Consider the following 22,226-nt stretch of genomic DNA (forward strand, 5'->3'; position numbering starts at 1 on the left):
ACTCTCGAATCAAGTTCCAGCTGTCGTGCCCAACGATATGCTACATTTGGTTCAGGTCATTGATAAAGCTCTTCTCTTTTCCCCCCTATTACACAGCAGCAAAAATTGGCAGAAATTGACTTAATTTATAATTATTTTACAACATAAAAATAATTTAGAATTATAATAATTATTCTAATTGTTTCAAAATTTGTATGCTCTTCTCAGTAAACAGTCAAATCAACTTAGCCATTGAGCTAAACAATCCATTGAATACTGTATTTGTAGTGGTGACTTTCCTCGTTTTGCTTGTGTTTAATAAAATACCCCTCCCTATTTCCTTGCACCAGTCAAAGGGCCATCAGTTAGAACCAGCTAAAAAGCTGATGTTTAAACGATTTCAAGGAAACGGTATAGATAACAGTTTTTTTTTTTATCTCGAAATGTATTCACTCACAGGATAGCTAATTTTGTCAAGTTTGAAAATAATTTGGAAGATAGGTTTCGTAAGTTGTTTCCTGTAAGATGTCTGCAAAAAAGTGCATGGAAAATGTAATCTTCATTGGGAATTCTTAATAAAAATAATTATAAAAGTAATATATAATTATAATAAAAACCTTCCCAAAATCCTTTGCAACTGAAAAATCGTCAATGCCAAATAACTTGGTCAGTTTGAAGTCAGTAGGAGTAGAACATCGTTTAGAAATATCCCTTACCATAAAGTACTTCTTGTATAAGTCGTATGTCAATGACGTCATTAGTCACGTGACTTTGCTCAGAAGTTTGTATTTGCTCACTGTGACGAAAATAGTTTGTTACTGAAAAAACAGTCATTGCAGTTTAAAGCACATTGGTGTGAGGCATTTTGGACTGCCGGGGTACCGAAAAAAATATTAATATTAAGGGTATCTGTACAATTTTCAAAAAATGGGAGTCTGGGTACAAGTGCGTATCTGGCGTTGCATTAAATGTGTGGAAGAAACAAATTACATGTTGGTAGATATTTATATGTTAAGTACATTTTTATCACTTTTATTGTTATGACGTCATCAGTCACGTGACCAGAACGGACTGCAGTTTTAAATTCGCTTGACAACTTTACCTTTATCTCTCTCAAGATTTTTTTAATCCAAGTTGTAGCTTTTTAAATAGTGTTTTTAAAAATGGCCATTATTACTTTTTCCTAAAAAAGGACGGCAGTAAAAAATACAACTGAAAAGTTTGTTGGCTTTCTTCTCAACGACCATTTGCGTTAGGAATAAAATAAAATTTAACCAAAGGAAGGAGTGTATGCTCTTTATGATATCGTTGTCAGTTTTTCCTCATTTCAATTGGTTTTGGCGAGGTTGAACGTTATTTCTTTCAGACGAAAGGAGTGGGCCTGGGGAGAAGTTAAATAGCTGCCTCTCCCCCCCCCCCCCCCCCTGCTGGGGGTCATCCCAGCGGATTCCCCGCGCGTGGGCTCATGTTATTTTCAAAATGGCGACTCTGCGGTCGATCAAAACGAGTCCCCAAACGTAGGTTACACCTTCTTCATTTGTATTCCCGATAAAGAAGAATATGGAATGAGTAAAAACGTGCGAAAACGTAAAGGTGAGCGTTACTCATTGAGCAATGATTTTTTATACTGGTAAAAGCTGATGTCTTCGACGTTTCTCTTGATTATCAATTTAAAGTAAAAAAAAAAGCCGGGCTAGGCGTAATTTAAAAGAATAGATAGTGAGATTCGAACGAGGCGACAGTCATTTCGTCGAGGCATGCAACTGTTTATTTATGTTCGTCATCTGAATTTTAAGCTACTGTTTTTCAAATTAATAAGAATTGCATCCTTTCATTATTTATACGTGCGGAAATGTTTCTCAAAATATTTAACAAGTGGCCATTCTAGGCTGCAAAGAAAAATAAGTCAGGAAAATTTGATGTGTTCCCTTTGAAATTGGAAGAAACATTTCAGCTCAGTGTGATCTCTGAAGTCTGTAGTCTGTAAGACTACAGACTTCTTGTAGTTAACCTGGTAGCTAATCTAGACTTCAATGAAACAGTGCTACTCACGTTTTGGAATGCCTCTTTGGGCAATTTTAATATCTGAGACCATTTCTTATCTTAATATTTGTTCTTCTCATGATGTTTTATTGTATATATATATTACCTTTCCTTTGCATTTTGTGGTCTACAGGTAATTTTTGGGACTAATAAAATGCCCAATGTTTTGACAGAACATTTTGGGTTACTGTTCAGTAAGTGAAACTATGGATTGTAACAAGTTCACTACAGGTAGTTGTTGATCTCTTAGTTTTACACATATTAATGTGACAGTCAATTCTAGCAATTCCCTTCCAGTTCTCTCTACACACATTCATTACCTGAGGCATTTAAGATCTGTTTTTTGACCAGACATTTGTCTACTTTATAAAAAATCTGTTTGACATTTTTAAGGCCTGTATTTTCAGTTGTTAGATGACCTTCAGTAGCATTTTAAAGTAGCAATATAAAAATGTGTCAGGCCTTAAACTTAAGCAAGCCAGAAAACCCTAATCCCAATATAAAGCTAACTGCAAGCAACATGATGTATCCTTTGGCAACCAAAGTGCTTTTAAGGCTAACCAGAGTACTATGTAGGCTAACCGGAATCCTATGTAGGCTAACTGGAATGGCGTGCATGGCTTGCATGGCTCGCATAAGTGCCACATAAGTGCCATCCAAGTCAGAAATACCTAACTTAAATAAATTTAATATCATAACCTCAAGCCACCTTAGCTAACTATACTCAGGCTAACTGGAGTACTGCTTAGTAAGCAGGGAGCTTTTTAGGGGTCAAGGCTATTTCAGAGTGGCAAGAGGGGGGGCTAGAATTTTTTATAAAAAAAGTTTAGAGGGGGGCGTTTGCTGGAAGAAGAGTGCAAACACTATAAGTGAAACAGTGATGCTAAATTGTACAATTTTATGCTATTTCTATTGTTTTCTTTTGTTTAAACTCCACTATAATTATGTACAACTTTAGTGATTTGTATTTACTGAAATACTGTTTGCACTCTAAACTCCATTGTTATCTCAAATTTTAGTTAAAAAAAGAATCCAGACCTATCTGCTTTAATATCTTGTTTGACTGCAATTATTTCTTTTTACAAAATGATTATCACTGCAATAGCCCAAGAAGTAATAAAACATGACATAACAACAAGAAAGTAGTTCTTTTACACTTTAGGAAAATCATTGGAAAATAATTATATTTTGATGGTTATTACATTTGTGTTCACCATGAGAGCATAATTTGTAAAAGCTATCACTTTTCCAAAGTTAAGGAGTTAATAATTGAGGTATGTTTACTATACACGTAACTCATCCAAAATTTGCCCTATTGCTGAAATAGTATCCATAGCAAAGAAGCCTTGGCTGACTAAGTGTTGATCCAGCCTTTGTGCATCAGAACAAGTGTGCAAATAAGATTGTATGTAACATGCATTTAATAATCACCGTAAAGTTCCATGTATAAGCCGCACCTTTTTCCTCTAAATTCAAGTCGAAAATCGGGGGTGCGGCTGATCTACGGAAACATCTCTGATTGGAGTTCTTAAAGGCCTAATTAATATTCATAAAAACTTTTCAAGGCGTCTCTGAATAAATATATAACAACCTGAAAACTTTGTTGTTGTTCACTGCCTTTTGTTTCTTCTGCAAAGCTGTTTGCAGTGAAGCCTGCCAGTTATTTCGAAGCATGTCTTTCCGTCGTGTGCGAGAAAGCACCACGATAAACGCAAGTACTCACAAGGCAAATGGCCAACCGCTTCGCTTTTTTATTGGCATTCACAGCAAATGCATTTTCTGGATTATCAAACTCTTATTCTGCATGACATTTTTATCCTGTTGCAGTTAGCAGTTTCCAAAAATCTTGAAAACGGTTTCTTCCGAAGAAAGTGCTGCCATTGTTTTTAATGCCCAGACTCCTCTCCACATTTCAAAGCTTGGCTACTACGCATTCATCATTCGCGTACGATTCGGACGAATTTTTTCAGGAGTGTTTAGAAGTGTGAATCTCGAAAAAATGATATCAAGAGGGCATCCAAGTTTAAGATATTGTGAACTCAAACTAAAAAGGAGGTATGACAAGTGAAATTTCGCTTTCGTAAGACTAACAATTTATAGTAAACATTGCAACAACTGCCGCGCCAGTGTTTTGAAACCATGCTTGTTTGCCCTTGTTTGTTTACCAATAGAACTTCACTTGAACTTCAAACTTTATTGTCTGTATATTTTTTTTTCCAAAATTTGAGCTTCCAAATCGGGGGTGCGGCTTTTCTACGGGTGCGACTTAATCACGGAACTTTACGGTACTTAAGGCATATAAAGGGAGATATGAGGTGAGGGGGGGGGGGGGGGTCATCACGTAAATACTGAATAAAGACGGGGGGTCACTAACATGGCCTGGAGGGGCGGCCTTACAGAAATTTTGATATTTCCAACATATTTTTCCCTCCCCCCCTCTACATAAATAATGACCGGTCCCTTATATAATATGAACATCACAGAACCCAATAAGGCTACATGTAAATACTGACAATTACATGTAAGTTTTAAAACCATTCTGAGGTTTATGACAAAATTTTTTTGTTTCAATAAAAACATGCAAATTAGATAATGAAATAGAATAGAGAATTTACGTTATTATTATGGCAGAACATAAATGTTACTCCAGGTTAATGTGTCCAGTTATTTGTCAAGTTTTTTTTGCAGCACAGGCTTGGTTCCACAGGAAGTCGTTTCAAAAAATATCCATACATGTACCTCCCCCAAGGGTAGTTCTTTGGTTTGGACCCTCCCACCCCCTGGGATTTCCAGTTTAGCTTCATACTTTCTTTTAAACTATTGAGACCCCCATCCCCCTGGGAATTCGCAATGACCATCCTTGGGGTGGGTATGGATATTTTCTGGAACTGCAGAATGTAGGCATTTGCTTATGAAAGTAAGCTGCAGATTAATCTGATTGATACACACTAATCTATTTTCACATTTAAACCTGTTTTCTATGGGATATATAATTATATATTGCTTTTACCGGTTTCACTTGTAATAATAATAATAATAATAATAATAATAATAATAATAATAATAATAATAATAATAATAATAATAATTCATGAAAATATTCAAGGATCGCAGCCAGGATACAACATATTATAAAATTTGAAACGATCTCTGACTTAAAAACTTTAAAAATACAAGCTTTCGGCTGTTTGAATTACAGCCTTCGACGGGTAAGATGTAAAAAGGTAAAATATGCAGTGTGTGAAGTTGCGAAATAAAAATGCTAATAACTAAGAATATTTGTTAAAAAGAATGTTGTACTGTCCAGGTAGAGGACACGAATTGTTATCCGCAACAATCACACGATTGACTTTGATAATGCATCTGTCATTGACAAAGGCGGTTTTAGAACAAGGAAAACGTTGGGAGCGTGGCAATCGAAGCTAACTCCCAATGCGGATAACAATTCCTGTCCTCTACCTGGACAGTACAACATTCTTTTTAACAAATATTCTAAGTTATTAGCATTTTTATTTCGCATTCTTTTTAACAAATATTCTTAGTTATTAGCATTTTTATTTCGCAACTTCACACACTGCATATTTTACCTTTTTACATTTTACCCGTCGAAGACTGTAGTTCAAACAGCCGAAAGCTTGTATTTTTAAAGTTTTTAAGTCAGCGATCGTTTCAAATTTTATAATAATAATTCAATAGCTCATGCTTCCTGACAGGATGGTCGTACGCGCTTCACTATTAAAATTTTAAAGAAAAAAAATCCAACAAGACGCCAGAAAAATATAAACACTGACTAACCCACGCTTTTAACTACCAACGCCAAAGTTAAAGGAAGAACTTATCAAAATACAATAGGCTTTAATATCCTTAGCGCTCAGAAAAAACGTCTACTGTATGCCGTGCTGCGATAATAAATAAACTCTGAACGCACATCACTCGTGAGTAAGGGTAAGTACGGTCTGTTACCATATGTCCGGGTTTTATTATGTTATATTTGTTTACGGAATTATTTTGTGGCTTTCAAGTGAGCAGTCATCAAAATTATTTTAACGAAAAACGGAAGACCTCTGAGATTTATCCTTCACTGGCGTTAGAAAACCTTAATAATTATACTGTTGAAGGTTTTAGAACGATAGCACCTGCCGCCTTTCCGAAAGAGCATTCTACGCCACAGGATATCAAGATTGCCGCCAGAAGGCTGCACGTATGCTTAAAAAATACCTCATGCCGTATTTTTTTAACCAAAATACCCTCATGCTGTAAGTTTTAACAATTTTTAACAATCTGAACATTTTTGGCGAGAAGTGTTTACGTGAATATTTTCCCGTTTATTAGGCTAAAATGACCACTTTTTATGGCAGAATTGAATTTCAGATGTTTTGATTGATTTCCGGTGGCGATATTGGTGCCCAGTGGCTTGGACACCAACACTGCTTCTCCATACGGTGCTATCTAATTTTGGAACATTTTCACGGATAACTCGAGTACAGAGAACCGTACAGACTTCAGACTGTGACAAACTTGTAGATAATTTAGTTATTTTCTACGGCCTGTTGTATTCTTGATTTTTTTGGGTCAATAGTTTTGGATGTATTTTTTTTTTCGCGGCGTGACATTTGCGTGGCAGTGAAAACCACCTATAAAAATCGTCACTGTCTAAATTATTGAAAGTATATTTGTGATCCTCCACGGGAAAACAGGGACAAAGGTGATAGCACGCTCACAACACGCTTCCACTTTAAAACAATATATTTCGATTTCAGCACGCTTAAAGCGTGTTCTGACACTTGCCTCATTAGTTAAGCCTTTGTTTTACAGGACACACTAAACACAATAAAGCCGAACAAAAAAGCGTGTCAAGCACACTAGGTGTGCTCGTAAATGAGTGTTTCTTCCAGACAAAGTTTAAGTAAGCGAATGGAATATTTTTACGCTCATTTTCATAGTTGATTTGATCATAACACTAACGGTTAGTTTGGTTCGGAAACGGCCGGGAAACGGTAGATAGTAGCTTTAATTTTTGTGTTTTTTCCTCGTGTGTGTAAGTTTCACAATTCGTGTTTGCCGAATATAATCTGTACTAAATGACTGCTGTTTCAGTCACAACTCTAGCGTGTTCTCGAGTGTTCAAGCGTGTTAAATCGCACGCTAGTACGCTAAGCGTGACTTCGAGTCGCACGCTAAGCGTGACTTCGAGTCGCATGCTAAGCGTGTCTTCAAGTCGCACGCTAAGCGTGACTTCGAGCACACTTATTAAAACAAAAGGTTTAGCGTGCGAAACAAGGCTTGCGTGTCCTGCATTGTTGTAGTGATTAAATATGTGCAAATCCGTGTCACTAAACACGCTAAGCGTGCTGTGTTAGCGTGTTGTGAGCGTGCTATCACCTTTGTCCCTGTTTTCCCGTGGAGGGTCATATTTGGCGAGAATTATTCTGTGATTTATCGTGGACACCTTAAGTTTTACATTAAAAAGGTGTGTAAACAATACAATTTAACTTTTCATCGAAGCTAGTAATAGCTGCCCCACAATATGCAAACTGTGATAATTTATACCATGATAAGAACGCATACAAGCAATTGAATTGCGGTTGACGTTTTGGCCCCTTTTATCTTAAAGTTTGTCTAGCGTAACAGAACAAATCCATGACAACGAAATTGCTATTAGCCTTTTGAAAACACTGCGATTCGGTTGAGTTTGTAGCTGATCGAGTGCTTAATACCATTAACTTACAGGCACCCCAGATTGCCCTGTATCCCAAACAGTCGATCAGGTAGAAATTTGATACTGTTTGAAGACAATCCTCTATACATGTAGCAAACAGACAAAAGGATGACCTTGTCAAACTTCAAGCGTTGGACCGTGAAAGCATTTTTGATCCATTTGTCTCAAAACGTCGCAAAAAAAACTTAGAAACGATAAAACCCTTTCTTTCCGAAGTGTATAATGCCCATTTTTTCTCCTATAATAAGACGGGAATGACTCGCTGTAAAAATAGTTCCTCCAAAAAGAGAAAGGATAAAAGTGAGCGTGTTCGTAAAAGTGTTTGCACTCTTTTCGCTGTTTTGATAAAAGAGCCCTAAAAGTTTTCACAGTGAAAACTGCAAAGACAGGCCCGGCTTTGGAAAGAAAAATAATTTCGAAAATTGGCTAACAATTGTGCGTAAGAAAACCTTGGCTTTATCAGATATATGCTTAAGTTTAATAATTTTGTAATATATTCAAGTAGAGACCAAACATTAGCCCACATTAATTTAACAAGGGATGGATCAATTCCCCCATCCAAATTTGATTTTTGTTTTCGTATTATTTTCTGTAGCTGCTCATTCATCCCTGAAATATATTTTTCCATGTATGGGAGGGGTTTTATCCACGTCCACCCCCCCCCCCCCTTGTACGACGGTGGGGGTTTGAGCTTGCTTCTACGTCCCGTGCCACAAACCCCCCTCCTCCCTTGTACAATTTCGGGTATGGATTTACATGTACATCCAGGCGGTTAACAAATGCATTCAAAAAACACCTCGTGAGAAAACTTGCTTTGAATTCATAAATCTTATCTCGAGAGAAACACTAAACTAGCACAGGCTTTTGACGTAACGATGGCGTTAGCAAAGAGAACATTTAAAAACGTAAAATTAAAAGCTAAGGGGAATACTCGCTTGGGGCTCGTGTTCCTACAAAATTTTTGTTCCCCCAAACTTCCACTCTTTTTTCTACATTTCGATCGAAAAATGGAAACTGTTCTATTTCTTTAGTAATCTTTCGCGGGCAAGGGTGGTGGTAGGGAAATATAATAACATTAACTGCTGTGCTTGGATATTTGTTTTACTTACATTTGCATGACATTTGGAAAGGTAGAAAACAATTCGCTTGGTAGCATTGGAATAGCGTTTGAATATAAATTCCTGTAAGCAGATATCCAAGTGTAAAAGTTAAATTAAAAAGGTCCTTGACTAAGGCATAGAACTTCAATAACTGAAATAATAATGTTCAACTTAATCAATTAGAATTGCCTTCATTTGAAACCCAGAAATTGCAAACGGACCTCTTGCTGTACGTTTTTATTCACTTACAACTGTATCAGATTCTTGAGTGGTGCAAACACTCCACCATCTAGAAATGTGATTGAGTTTGATGACAAATCCCTGCGAAAATGCATCGCCAGGTGAAACGATAAATTTATTTGAATTAAATATCTCATTTTGACTGTTTTATTGGCACTAAATAAGACTACATACAGAAAACATTTACAACTTAATACTTTTTGTAAACTTTATTTACCCTCGGTGTTATGAGCCGTGTTAGGGCTCTAGCAAGTATATGTTAATGAAACCGAGCATTTCACAGTATACAACACAAGGCGCAAAGATAGACCACAACACCGGGAACTCCGTGCCCTACTCTTTTCGATAAGTGTGTGAGTTCTTTAACGTCCCCTGTTGATTATAACACTGAAGATGCAAGAGACGGAGCTTACGGTTTATCGTTCTTATCCGAGAAGACTAGAATATCTAACCATTTGCAGATGTCATTGCAAAGACAGCATATTCGCCTATCAAGCCTTTTTTGTTTCTTCCAAAACTCCGCCATCTTTAAGTTGAAATTCCTCAACAATGTCAGAAAATCGCCAAAAATATAATTAAGTATAAACCTTACAAATTATGGGGTATAGTCAAATATCACCTTAACGAAAAACAAGCTTTGCAAAAATTCCCTTTAAAACTCGGAAATACAAGGTAGGACATGGGAAGTGGATTTCACTTTCTTCCGTTTTTTACTTTAAAAAGGGAATCTACTCTGTTTTGCTCACTTGCAATAGCTGTTCACTAAACCCTCGCCGACATTTTGGGGTGTCAACTCTACGTTAAAGATTTGTTTTACCATATTAACTACATTTTGACATGCTGATTACGTACAAATTTCGGCTTTCTTTACCCAATTCGTCCTTTGTTTCGGTTTTATTAAATTTTGGATTTGGTACATTTTTTTCATTACATTGATTTTTTGGGCTTATTTTGTGTTGATTTGCGCCATTTTTTTTAACTTCCTGAAAAGAAAAAAAAGTAAAGTACAAGATGGCAGATTGAAAATGGCGAAGTAAATGACGCGAAAACCAACAAAGGTTATGTCATCTGGCAAAGCACGCTCAGTTAATCTAATTAAAGCAAAATGCTTTTTATTTGTTTTGTACCACGGCACGTGGGGGTATCCCTTTTTTATGTCAAGTAATTAAAAATAAAGTTTTTTATAGAGTCACGCGATCAAACAAACGATATATGACATGACATGTGGCTACAAAATAGACTTTATTTACGTACAAGTGATAGATATTTCTGGTGCTGGGAAAAGTCTTGTTTGATATAAAGGATATCCTGTTTCTCCGCAAATTTCTAAAAATCATGAAAAAACTGTTACAATTCATCTTGCCTGTATCAACACGACAGTTTATCCTATCCGTCGCTGGTCTCCTCTCTGTGCAGGAAAACAAGACGTTGTCTCGCTTGAATGCTTCATATACTCCATATTTAGATACACCGATAATGAATTAAAAAAAAAAAAAAAAAAAAAAAAAAACATTTACAAACACCTTCTTTCTTCAAGTAAAAGGTCAATTTAATTTTTACTTGAAGAGGAAGACCTAAATCAAGGCAGTTTCATTTAACTAGACGTTCATTTGAGCTAGAGGTTTGTACAGTTTATTCATTTTGTAGTTTTAGTTTGAAAGTGGATTACATGCAAGAAGCAATTATACAGTAAATGCTGAAAAATTCTTATTATATTAATTTGTTACTAACAGTGTTTCTAACTCCTTCAAACCGCTAAATAAGTTATTTTGCAAATGTTCAATCATGTTTGAATACAATTGTCTGCAAAGCAAAATAGCATTATGTAAAATAGAATGGTCAGATTTTATCAACTGGTGGCGGCAAGAAGTATTTTATTATTAGTAATTAAAAATGTCATGTGTAATATCGTTATGTTGTATTTAAGATAAATTCCCATATAAACGTAAAACAAGCAAAAAGGCGGTAAAATGAAAGAAAGTACAGTAATAAACTACAATCATCTAACTCATGTTAAAAACAAGAGCGTCTAGGGCTTTTTACAAATTGCTCGAAATTATTCAAAAAGATGCTAAGAAATTTCTAAAATAGGTGCTCAAAAGTTACTTCAAAATTTCAAAAAAGTCGCTTTTGATTAAAGAAGTTGCTCGAAAGGTGCCCCAAAAAAATCCAAAACAGCATTGCTTTTTATCAAGAACATATAAGCTAATTTCCGCTTGAAGGTAAGATTTCCAAACAGTTTAATGCAATTTCACTACAAAAGAAGTATTTAAATAGCATTTAAAGGCCAAAATTTGTTGAATTACAATGATTTCTTTCACATTGAGAAAAAAGAAGATATCGATGACGTCGTATTTGCTGACTATTTCTGTAATTTTTTAGTGGGGAATGAGTCGAAAGTCGAATCGTCTTCGGGTGTTCCACGAAAATATTCGGCAAACTTCGTTAATCTTCGGAAACGTCCGTATTGCCTTCAGACAACATTTGGACAGTCTTCAGAGATCTTCGGTCTAGAAATTGCTCAAAATGCAACTTGTTGCTAGAAAAAAAAGTTGCTCAAAAGGGAAAAAAGGTGCTCGAAATATGAAAAGTTGCCGAGCAACTTGTGGAAATCCCTACGAGCGTCACACATTCCGCAGATAGTGCTCTGCGTTGATTGAGTCGGTTGTGTTTGGACAAATAGTGATATCAGAAAGTGTCCATTGCAGGTCTGGGAAAAATATATTAAGTACAAATAAGTCTGTCTTTCGTTTGTTTTTTTGAACATTCTGAACTTACAGCCCCTTTAAACGTGCTAAGTTGAAAAATAATTTGTGTGGTATCTTCTGAATTTTGTTTGATGCCAGAGACCTGTCAAATTATTGCAGTTCATGCAAGAGTGAGTAATTGTAAAATAAAAAATGCTAGAAGTCATTTAACCCTATCCAGACCGGTGGAGGGGGTGGGGAGGGGGGGGGGGGGTGTGGCGAAAGCGCCTGCGCCGACTTTGAACACATAACTTTTCACGATTTAACCAAACGCTGCCAAACTTTGCGAGTTTATCTAAAAATTAACTGGCAATAATTTGGTAGGATAGGTTGTTGTGTCTGGAACTTGACGTCACCATGGTGACTGCATTTTGACAGGCATGTTTTCCCAAATTTGTAATTTTTGTGTTTCTATAATTAAACAACATCTTTAATGCAATTATTTTTACCATTTTACGGTTTTTAAGCACAGTTTTATTGATTTTGAGTACTGTTCAGTAATTTTAGGCGGTTTTCTGACGTATTGGAAAAATTTTAAAATCCAAGATGGCGGATCCAAGATGGCGGCCGTTTTGATATTATGATGTAAAGGTCACGTGACGTGACGTCATGATATCACGTGTCGTATACCAAAAGATAGATTTTTGGACATACTATATATCCTCTAAGTTTCATTGTGATTGCTTAAATATTCTGGAAGTTACTGAGGGTGGGGGGAGGAATCTGCCCCATCCCCCCCCCCCGGTCTGAAAAGATCCAAAAAAGCCCGGTATGAATAGAGTTAAGAAGAATTCAACAAATCATCCCCCGTACTATACGTGCACAAATAATGAAGACACAAGCAAAAAGAAGAAAAATAAGGAACAATAATAAGCAATTACTCAGAGAGTCAAAAAAAAAAAAAAAAAAAAGAAAGAAAGAAATAACAGACAACCACAGCAGAAACGAAAAAAAAACTTTTGGCGCATTGTTTGTTATATTTAGATAAGTTGAGTCTCAGGTAAACGACTGATACCAGCTTGTTCTTACAATTGACGAAGATTAATCGTGCTGGCAAAGCTCTCTTCTTCTAAAAAGGTTATTAGGTTGTTATCTAAGTATCTGGCAAAACAAAAATGAAAGCATAAATATGATCTCTACTTAGTTGAAATATTTTTCATGTAAATTGCGTAGGATCATCTCCCTTTACTTTTTCAATCAGTCAACGTATTTTCCAGACAACCATTACAGCAATAACCAAAAAAGATGTTAAGAAAAGAAAAAAAAAGTTTATTGTTGTTGTTATTTCTTATAAACCTTTGTAAACAAATCACCTTAATTGAAGTATTTACAGTATTTGAAGATGTGTGGTGCCCGCAAAGATCTCGATCGATATAATGGACAATGTGTTGTTTTGTAAATGTCTAAAATAAAATGTCTTTTTTTCGCATAATTAAAATTAAACGAAAATTACTCAATAATTAAAAAGAAAATTTCAATACAATCTAAAGATAAATACTATGTTTTCAAGTCAACTACAAAAATCGTCAACAACAACAATAACAACAAGTTTGTTTATCCTCAGTAACACATTTAGCACAGGTACTAATTGGGCCAAATATTCAAATGTTAGGATAGGAACAAATATTTAGCAATTATTTGATGAGGCTTTCGTATGATATGAAGAATTATGCAGATCGAGGAGGGTGTTATCCGCCGAAGCCGAAGGCTGAGGCGGATAACACCCTCCGAGATCTGCATAATTCTTCATATCATACGAAAGCCGAATTCAATAATTGTTTTATTATTCATTCAAAATATTTCCAGAGCTCCAAATGCACAAAATGAATTTAATAGGGTTTTGACAGTAGGCAAAGTACACAAATACACAACAACGTTCACTTTTAAATTTGATTTAAACTTCAAAAACTCGGTTACCTTCATTAAATTTCTTGTCCTTTATAATGTCGATATTTAGCACTTCCTAGAAGTGTCTATTGAAGCTAAAACTGATGACACAAAGCGATGTTTTCAAGTACAGGTTTCCATCGACCCCGATTCGTGCTTACTTCGACGTAGAATTTTCTTAAAACCGCTCCAAGTCCTCCGCTGTGGCTGGATCAGGGATCTTTTCCTCTTGAAGATACTCTTTCAAAATCGATCGACTCCCCTTCGTTGCTTTTTCCGTGTTTTGACTTTCCTTGTCTTCTAATAACTTTAAATTTTACCTCTTCGTAATGCTCAAATCTAGCGGCCATTTCCCGATTTCAACCTGCTGCTCGGCAACAAAGCCGTTCAGTCGCGTGACGTCAGCGGTTCTTGGGAACGAGGTTGCGATCGGATAATCATCCTGGGAACGAGGTCGCGATCCAATAATTTTTCATATTGGACGGTTGCGATCCAATAATTGGAATTTCTTCCAAATTTGGACGGCGCTAGACGAATAGCTGGAATTAGTCGGGGATCGAAAGCCAATCAGAAGCACAGAAATATTTTGAATGAATAATAATTAGCAATTATTGGATGAGGCCGAGTATGATGTGAAGAATTATGCAGATCGAGGAGGACTGTTCTCCGCCTTCTGCTTCGGTGGATCATACCCTCCAAGATAAATTATACGAAAGCCGAATGAAATAATTGCTTTATTACTCATTTAAAATACTTTACTCTTAATACTTTTTGTGCTCTCAATGCACAAAATAAATTTAATAGAGTTTTTAAGTAGACAAAATACACAATTCGCAATACACAGCAACTTTCGCTTTCAAATTTGACTTTAACTTCAGAAACCTGTTTACCTTCATTAAATTCCTTGTCCTTTATAATGTTGATAGATAGCGCTTGTTTGAAGTGTCTATTTAAGGCAGATCTGAGGGCACAAAGCGACATTTTCGACTACAGGTTTTCATTCTTCTTTCTTTCGTCGAAGAATTTTGGCATAACCGCGCCAAGTCCTTCGCTGCGGCAAGATCATGGATTTTCTCTTTTGGATATACGCTTTCAAACTCGATTGACTCTTTTTTTATGTTTTTATGTTTTTTTTTTCCTGTTTTGACTATCTTTGTCTTCTTAAAACTTGGAAATTGTTTCCTCTTCCTAATGCCCAAACCTTGCGGCCATTTTAGCGCATTCTAGCTGTTCGACAGCAAAGCCGCTGTTACGTGACGTCTATCGTTCAATAAATGTTGCATTATTATGGACGATTGACGTCAATCGTCCAACAATCACTTCGTCAATTGTCCAATAATAGAACCGTCTACCTAATTTAATCGCAGCTAGCCGGTTAGCTGGGATTAGCCTTAGAATGAAAGCCAATCAGAAAAGGAGAAATATTTTGAATGCATAATAATTTTCCTAATGTGCCTCTTTTACAAAAAGGACGTGGTGTATGAATATGCCCAAAGGAGTTTTGAGACGTACAATTCTTGAAGATTAGTGATTCTTGTGAAGCTCCCTTTCGATATGAAAGCAATCATGTTTTTGCTCAAATATCTGGAATTGCCAAACAATATAGAACTCATTAATAATCTACGTAGATAAAAAAGGAAATTAATTTAAATCGACTATCTATAATTCACTAACATAATTCGTGTCTCTTTCGTGTTCTTTTGAATTTGTCACGTCTGTACTCACGGCCGATGAGTACAGACGTCTCCAATAATTCCCCATATTTAATGGCGAGTGAAAAAAACTTCAATTCGCTTTTACTTGTTCGTACTCGCTGGTATGGAGAACGGGCATTAAAGTGCTACTACGATCAAATTTTCGATTTCCATATTTTTACATTTTCGTGTACAATAAGACTTTCTTACTCACCTTGCAAATTTTCAATCCATTACGAACATCTGAAGTCGTTTTGTTTTAACGTTTATTTCCGATATTTTATGGCCGCCATTAAACAACCTTGTTCCAAGGCTTGGTTGCGAATAGGGAGAAAATGACGTCAAAGGCTAAAATACCTCACGGGTTGAAATTATAATAACAATATGTATTAAAAATCACGCAAAAAGTAAAAAAACTTTGGGCTTGTTTTCGTGCAATTTTCTATGCTGATTGTTATTCTAATTTTAACCCGTGAGGTAGTTTAGCCTTTGCCGTCATTTTCTCCCTATTCGCAACCAAGCCTTGGAACAAGGTTGATTAATGGCGGCCGTAAATTCTCTGGAATAAATGTTATAATACAACGACTTCTGATGTTTGTAATGGATTGAAATTTGGCAAGGTGAGTAAGAAAGTCTAATTGTTCACGACAATGTAAAAATATGAAGATCAAAAATTTGATCATAGTAGCACTTTAAGATTTTGGACAAGGGGTCAAACTCATAGTTATGTATATTTCTATTTTTATTAGCCTCTGTCTAACTTGGTTAAACACCCTGCCATTAATAAGCCGAACATAAAATTTAGATTAGGTCGCAAACTTTATATTAAGAAAGCGAATTCCAACTTTAGTCGTTTTCACGGTTCAGCCGTAAAGATCGTCTCTTCCGATTTTCATTCAACCAGCCAAACTTAACTGGGTTAAATTAAATTAAACGTCGAAAATTTTACCCTCTAAAATAGTTCAATTTTATTCGGGCATGTAATGTGCAGTGTAAACCCTCTTGTTTAACGTTAGCTTTTGTTGGGAGAAGAGAAAGAAAAAAAGAACTCAACCGGTCACTGAATTGTATCTGTTATTCAAAGTAATCATTTTTTACCTCATGCAGAAAATAATGCGTATCTAAACAAGATAATTCGCATAAGTCTAATTTCAAGAGGTGAATATAAGAATGCGACATTCTCATTGGTCAAGAAGCTCTGGTTTATGACGTTATATTCACCTCGCTTGAAGGTGAATATAACATTTCAGGGCTTGGTTACTAAGCCACGCCAACTTTGCCATCCAGGCAAGTAAACATGGCGGCATTTGATGAATGAAATTTTCGTTCATTCGAAAGAAATCACGTCAAGTCCGGGGTATTCAAACCAGTTGCAATTTTAAAAATTGGCTACCAAGGCTTTTGAACTGAAAATATTTTCAAGAGATGGTTGTCAAGGCTGTTGTGTCTCGCGGAATTGAATAAGTCAAACTGGTACAACACAACAAGGTTTAATCAAACATGGCGGCTCAATTCAACAACAGTCGCACATGGCATGCGTGCGCATAATAGTAACAAAACCGCAGACCATCATGTGCGGCATAGCATTCCTCCCCCCTTAAATCACAATCCATTAATAACGGACAAGTTCAGTTCAGTTACAAGTTCAGTCTCTCTGGTGGCTTCCGTAGCCGAAGGGGATAACGTCTACATGGTGGTGTTGCCGGACTGCTAACCATGGTTTCGCTTTGACTGCTGAGAGGGCTGTTGTCCACATGTGTATCTTTGGTCAATGGTTCGTCGATGCCAGTCATAGTGGGAGCCTGTAATTCTTCATTCTCCACACTGCTTGCTGATTGTGGTGTTGCTGTCAATACTGCTGGGTTTAGTTGCGGTGTGTACTGTTCCTTGTTAAAGGTTGGAGTCACTGCAGACTCTCTGAGCTGATCAACATGTCGTCGCCATACAGGGTGCGACCCTGACTTCATAGGACAAGGGTCCCGAGTGAGCTGTGATGATACCCGGAACCCACTTGTTTCCAGCTCGGTAGTTTCGGGCAACGACAGCTTGGCCTACCTCTAGCTTTCTGGTAGGGCTATGACTTGACCGTAACTCTTGATCTTGCTGTTTGTCTTCCACTCGCTTCCGTAAGTTAGGTTTCAGTATATCAAGCCTTGTCCTGATGTTTCTCCCCATGAGGAGCACAGCTGGCGTCTCTCCAGTCAAGCCATGTGGGTTTGATCTGTAGGCCAGCAAAAAGTTTGCCAGCTTCCAAGAGATAGATTTCTTTTCCGTCAGCGCTGCGCGGAGAGCTTGCTTGAATGTCTGTACAAAACGTTCAGCCATTCCATTTGTGGCTGGGTGGTACGGAGCTGACTTAATGTGCTTAATACCATTACTTCTCATAAATGCTTCAAATTCATCTGCTATGAATTGAGGTCCATTGTCACTTACAAGCTGCTCTGGCAAGCCGTGTGTGGCGAAGAGCTTTCTTAGTTCCTCAATTGTTCTGCTGGCAGTTGTAGTAGTCATCGGTATCACTTCGGGCCATTTAGAATGTGCATCTACAGCAATCAGAAACATAGTTCCTAAAAATGAGCCAGCAAAGTCAACGTGGATGCGTTGCCATGGGCGTGCTGACCACTTCCATGAGTGCAGCGGAGCGGTCTTAGGGTTGTTCTGGGTAAGTTGACAGCCAGTGCACCCTTTTGCTACTTCTTCAATTGCTTTGTCCATCCCTGGCCACCACATGTAGCTCCTGGCCGAGGCCTTCATCTTCACAATTCCAAGGTGGCCTTCATGGAGTTCAGCTAACAGTTGTGCCTGGTACTTGGGTGGGATTATTACTCGTGAACCCCACATAAGGCAGCCATCCTGTATGGTGAGTTCATCTTTCCTCCTCTGAAATGGCTCCAGATCCTTCTCACTAACGGTTGGCCACCCTAGCTTTGTGTTTTCCACCACACGTGACAAAACCGGATCTCTCTGAGTTGCTTGACGGATCATAATTATCTGCATTGACTGGCAGCACTTCTATCTGTGATACTTGAAAAATCTCCACTGGGTCATCTACTTCCTTGTCGCAGACTTTCTTTAAAGGTAGGTGTGACAATCCATCCGCGTTTCCATGTTGGGTTGTGTTCTTGTACCTAATACTGTACTCAAACCCTGCTAGAAACAACGCATAACGTTGCAAGCGAGCAACTGTCATTGCTGGTATTCCTTTCTTGGGATTAAAAATTGAGGTCAGGGGCTCATGATCTGTCACGAGTGTGAAATGACGACCAAACAGGTAAAGGTGGAGTTTCTTCACTCCCCAAACCAAGGCTAAGGCTTCTTTATCAATTTGGGAGTAATTCCTTTCTGCTTTGGTTATGGTACGTGATGCGAAGGCTATGGGTCGCTCTGAGCCATCCTCCATGATGTGCGATAAAACTGCCCCGATTCCGACTGGTGAGGCGTCACAGGCTAGTCTCAAAGGCCTTCCTGGATCATAATGGGTGAGCACCATATCTGATGTGATTAGCTTCTTTACTGAGTGGAAGGCCTCCTCGCACTCTGTAGTCCACTTCCATCGTTTTGCTTGCTCCAAGAGCCAGTTAAGGGGATTGAGTGTGGTGGCAAGGTTTGGCAAGAACTTGTGGTAATAGTTTACTAGGCCTAAGAATGAACGGAGTTGCTGGACATTCTCTGGTCTTGGGGCGTTATCAACTGCATGAATTTTCTCTTGGGTCTTGTGTAATCCATGCCGATCTACCTCATGCCCACAGTAAGTGATCTTCGTCTGGAAAAACTCGCACTTCTCGCGGTTTGCTCGTAGGCCATTTGCTTGTAGCCTCTTCAGTACTTCCTCCAGATTGTCGAGGTGCTCTTTGTCATCTTTTCCTGTGATAATCATGTCGTCTAGGATGCAACTAGTTCCTTCGACCCCTTCTAAGATTTGATCCATGGATCTCTGCCAAATTGCTGGGGCTGAGGTGATCCCGAATACTAGGCGGTTGTATCGGTACAACCCTTGATGGGTGTTAATCGTCAAGTACTCTCGTGACTCTTCCTCACTTCCATCTGATGGTAGGCCTGTCTGAAGTCAATCTTGGTGAACTTCTGTCCTCCTGCCAGCTTAGCGAATATGTCATCGATGCGTGGAAGTGGGTACTCCTCTGTCTGAAGCTGGGGGTTAACTGTGGTCTTAAAGTCGCCACAAATTCGAACTGTGCCGTTTGACTTGGCAGCTGGCACAATAGGCGTCGCCCAGTCGCTGAATTTGACCTTGTGCAGTATGCCTTCTCTTTTTAGACGTTTCAGCTCCACCTCGACCTTAGGTTTCATGGCGTATGGGACAGGCCTTGCTTTACAAAACTTTGGTTGACTGACTTCCTTCAATGTGAGTTTCGCCTTGGCTGATTTGAGTGTGCCGATCTTATCCTTAAACACTTCACTGTAGTCGTCTAGGAGTCTCTCTAATTTCTTTTGGGTGTCTTGTGTCGGCTGTTCTTTTGAAATAGCACAGATCCTTTTCCAATCGAGTTGTATCTGGTGTAGCCAATCTCTTCCAAACAACGCCGGCCCTTGTGTCTTCACTACATACAATGTTAAGTCCTTGACTTGGTTGTTGTGTTCCACACGAACAAGTAGTTTGCCTTCTGGTGTTATCTTCTCTCCTGAGTAGGTTTTCAAAATAGCGGTAGTGTCAACCAGCGGTGTGTCTGGGAAGGATTCCTTGTACGTCTCCAAGGGGAGTGTAGATATCGCTGAACCTGTGTCTAGTTACATCTTCAGTGTGTGGCCATTAACTTTTGGCGTCACCCAGATGACGTCACCAGATACCCCATGGTTAACATTGTTGACTTCTAGGGATGCCACCAAGCTATCATCACGCTCATCATCTACCTCGAACGAGTGAAGATTGGGGTTCTCGTCCTTTCGTCTTCGGCTAGGGCTCTGACTCTTTCCCGAGCGGCATACTCTTTGGATATGGCCCAGCTTTCCACACTTTCGGCACGTTTCATTCCTGAAGTAACACTCGGCTGATTCGTGTGTACTACCCCCACATCGATAACAATGAGATTTTGATTTGACATCATCTTTCCCTTTTGGAACTCGTTCGGTATCCTTGTTTATTTTGTTGACTTCAGACTCTTTGTTAATGTTACCCTGCAATTCTTGTGTGTCTTTCGCTGCCGCTTCTTTTACTAAGGCAATTTCTGACGCTTTGGCCAATGACAAATCTGGCTCGGAGAGCAGCCTTTTCTGGATAAGTTCATTGTGTAGTCCAAAGACTAGTCTATCTCTTAACGCGGCATTTTAGTTAGTTTCGAACTCACAATACAGCGACAATTTTTTTAATTCAGCAAAGTAAGTAATTACGGTTTCACCCTCGAGTTGGTTCCTTTTGTGAAAGCGGAATCGTTCTGCTATAAGCAGTGGTTTCGGTGACAGATGCTTCTGTAGTGTTTCTACGATAGTCTTGAAAGACAGGCTGGATGGCTTGGCTGGGGCGGCCAAATTGCGTAGTAATCCATACGTTTTGTTTCCCATAAAGCTTAGCATTACGGCCACTTGCTTTTCTTTCTTGATTTCGTTGGCGATGAAGTATTGCTCTGTACGTTCCACATAAGCGTTCCAATCGTCGTTCGTTTCGTCAAACGCTTCAATCTTTCCAATCGGCATAGTGGCGAAAGCTCGAACTTTCTCTGGTTGCTGCGCAGGGTCTCCATCCTCTTCGCCAATCTGTTGTGTCTCGCGGAATTGAATAAGTCAAACTGGTACAACACAACAAGGTTAAATCAAACATGGCGGCTCAATTCAACAACAGGCGCACATGGCATGCGTGCGCATAATAGTAACAAAACCGCAGACCATCATGTGCGGCATAGCAAAGGCATTAGAATTGGTGCGAAGGACGATGGTTTTGGAGATCGCACGGGCCACAAGAAACTCATTGACAGATCAATTGACCGAAAATGACTCAGTTCTCTTCAGATCAGAGCTACTCAACTTATTTCAAGAGGATTTACACAATTGCTCAGAAGAGTCGCCAACGATTAAACAAAGGTACTAGATATCTGTCTTTTTCGTAGTGTTTGTTTTGTTTCGTTTTATTGCTTAAACTTAAGTGAAAATTCTGATTTACAATCGATGAATTAAACTTGTTTAAAAGTATTCAAGCGAGCACTTGTGTTTGCTGATTCCGTGTTTGAGTTCTTTATTTTATAGTTCTTGATATTCACCTCTGAAAATTAGACTAAAACAATTATTCGCCTCAGACTCAGTGAATCTCGGCGAATATTCCCCTCGACTTCGTCTCAAAGAATATTCGCCGTGATTCACTTCGCCTTCGGCGAATAATTGTTAAATATATGTTTGTTTGTTTTTTATCATGAAGCTCAGACATAAGACAAATTCATAATACGCACAGAGTTAGAAGGCTGGCGGATGTTGCAAATGTCTCGTTTGATATATAAGTTATCGCGTTGTTCTGCAAATCCCTAAAATAAACACTTAATATAAAGTTTCGTATTATATTTTTTATCAATGATTAAAGTAAGTTTGATTATAAATTTGATATCAGCTTGATTTAAACAGAGTGTAAAGGCAGGTTGTCATATGATCGCCCCGATCGTTTCTATTGCATTGTTCGTTTGAGACGATCGTAGGCGATCGAAGCGATTGGAAGCGATCAGGGGGTTCTCATATGATTGCCCCGATCGTCTGGTATAGGCAAAGGGCCCGGTCAAGCCAAGGTCCCAAGCAACTATTTTGGCGCCAAACTCAACATAATGAGACGAGTTACAAAAACCTCGTGCGTGAGTCCGAATAACATTCAATGTTCATGAAG

At 38.2% G+C, this 22,226-nt stretch overlaps 1 protein-coding gene and 1 long non-coding RNA gene across 2 annotated transcripts; both read right to left on the reverse strand.

Annotated features, from left to right (window-relative positions):
- Positions 1 to 7,746: 7,746 nt before the first annotated feature.
- LOC144659195 (uncharacterized) lies at positions 7,747 to 10,870 on the reverse strand. The gene is made up of 5 exons (XM_078519631.1): positions 10,813 to 10,870; positions 10,336 to 10,407; positions 9,091 to 9,162; positions 8,851 to 8,922; positions 7,747 to 7,822 (listed from the first exon to the last, which is right to left on the reverse strand). Exons 1-5 carry the CDS (start codon positions 10,866 to 10,868, stop codon positions 7,747 to 7,749), a joined length of 348 nt encoding a protein of 115 aa, XP_078375757.1. The 5' UTR covers positions 10,869 to 10,870.
- Positions 10,871 to 11,849: 979 nt separating this feature from the next.
- Positions 11,850 to 21,899, reverse strand: LOC144660758 (uncharacterized). Its single transcript, XR_013572144.1, has 4 exons — positions 21,805 to 21,899; positions 15,228 to 15,299; positions 12,858 to 12,929; positions 11,850 to 11,931 (listed from the first exon to the last, which is right to left on the reverse strand). It is a non-coding gene; the product is annotated as an uncharacterized LOC144660758 (long non-coding RNA).
- Between the last annotated feature and the right edge of the window lie 327 nt (positions 21,900 to 22,226).

This window comes from Oculina patagonica, chromosome 7 (genome assembly GCF_052425735.1).
Source record: "Oculina patagonica isolate OP01 chromosome 7, crgOcupat, whole genome shotgun sequence".
NCBI lineage: Eukaryota > Metazoa > Cnidaria > Anthozoa > Scleractinia > Oculinidae > Oculina > Oculina patagonica.

Excerpts from the sequence above, each read along its gene's own strand:
- LOC144659195 (XM_078519631.1), bottom strand. The coding sequence starts at position 10,868 with ATGATTGAACATTTGCAAAATAACTTATTTAGCGGTTTGAAGGAGTTA. Across the intron at positions 9,163-10,335 it reads ACCAGAAATATCTATCACTT|GGATTTGTCATCAAACTCAA; the intron begins GTACGTAAATAA and ends GCATTTTCGCAG. Across the intron at positions 7,823-8,850 it reads TTTCCAAATGTCATGCAAAT|AGGATTGTCTTCAAACAGTA; the intron begins GTAAGTAAAACA and ends CTACATGTATAG.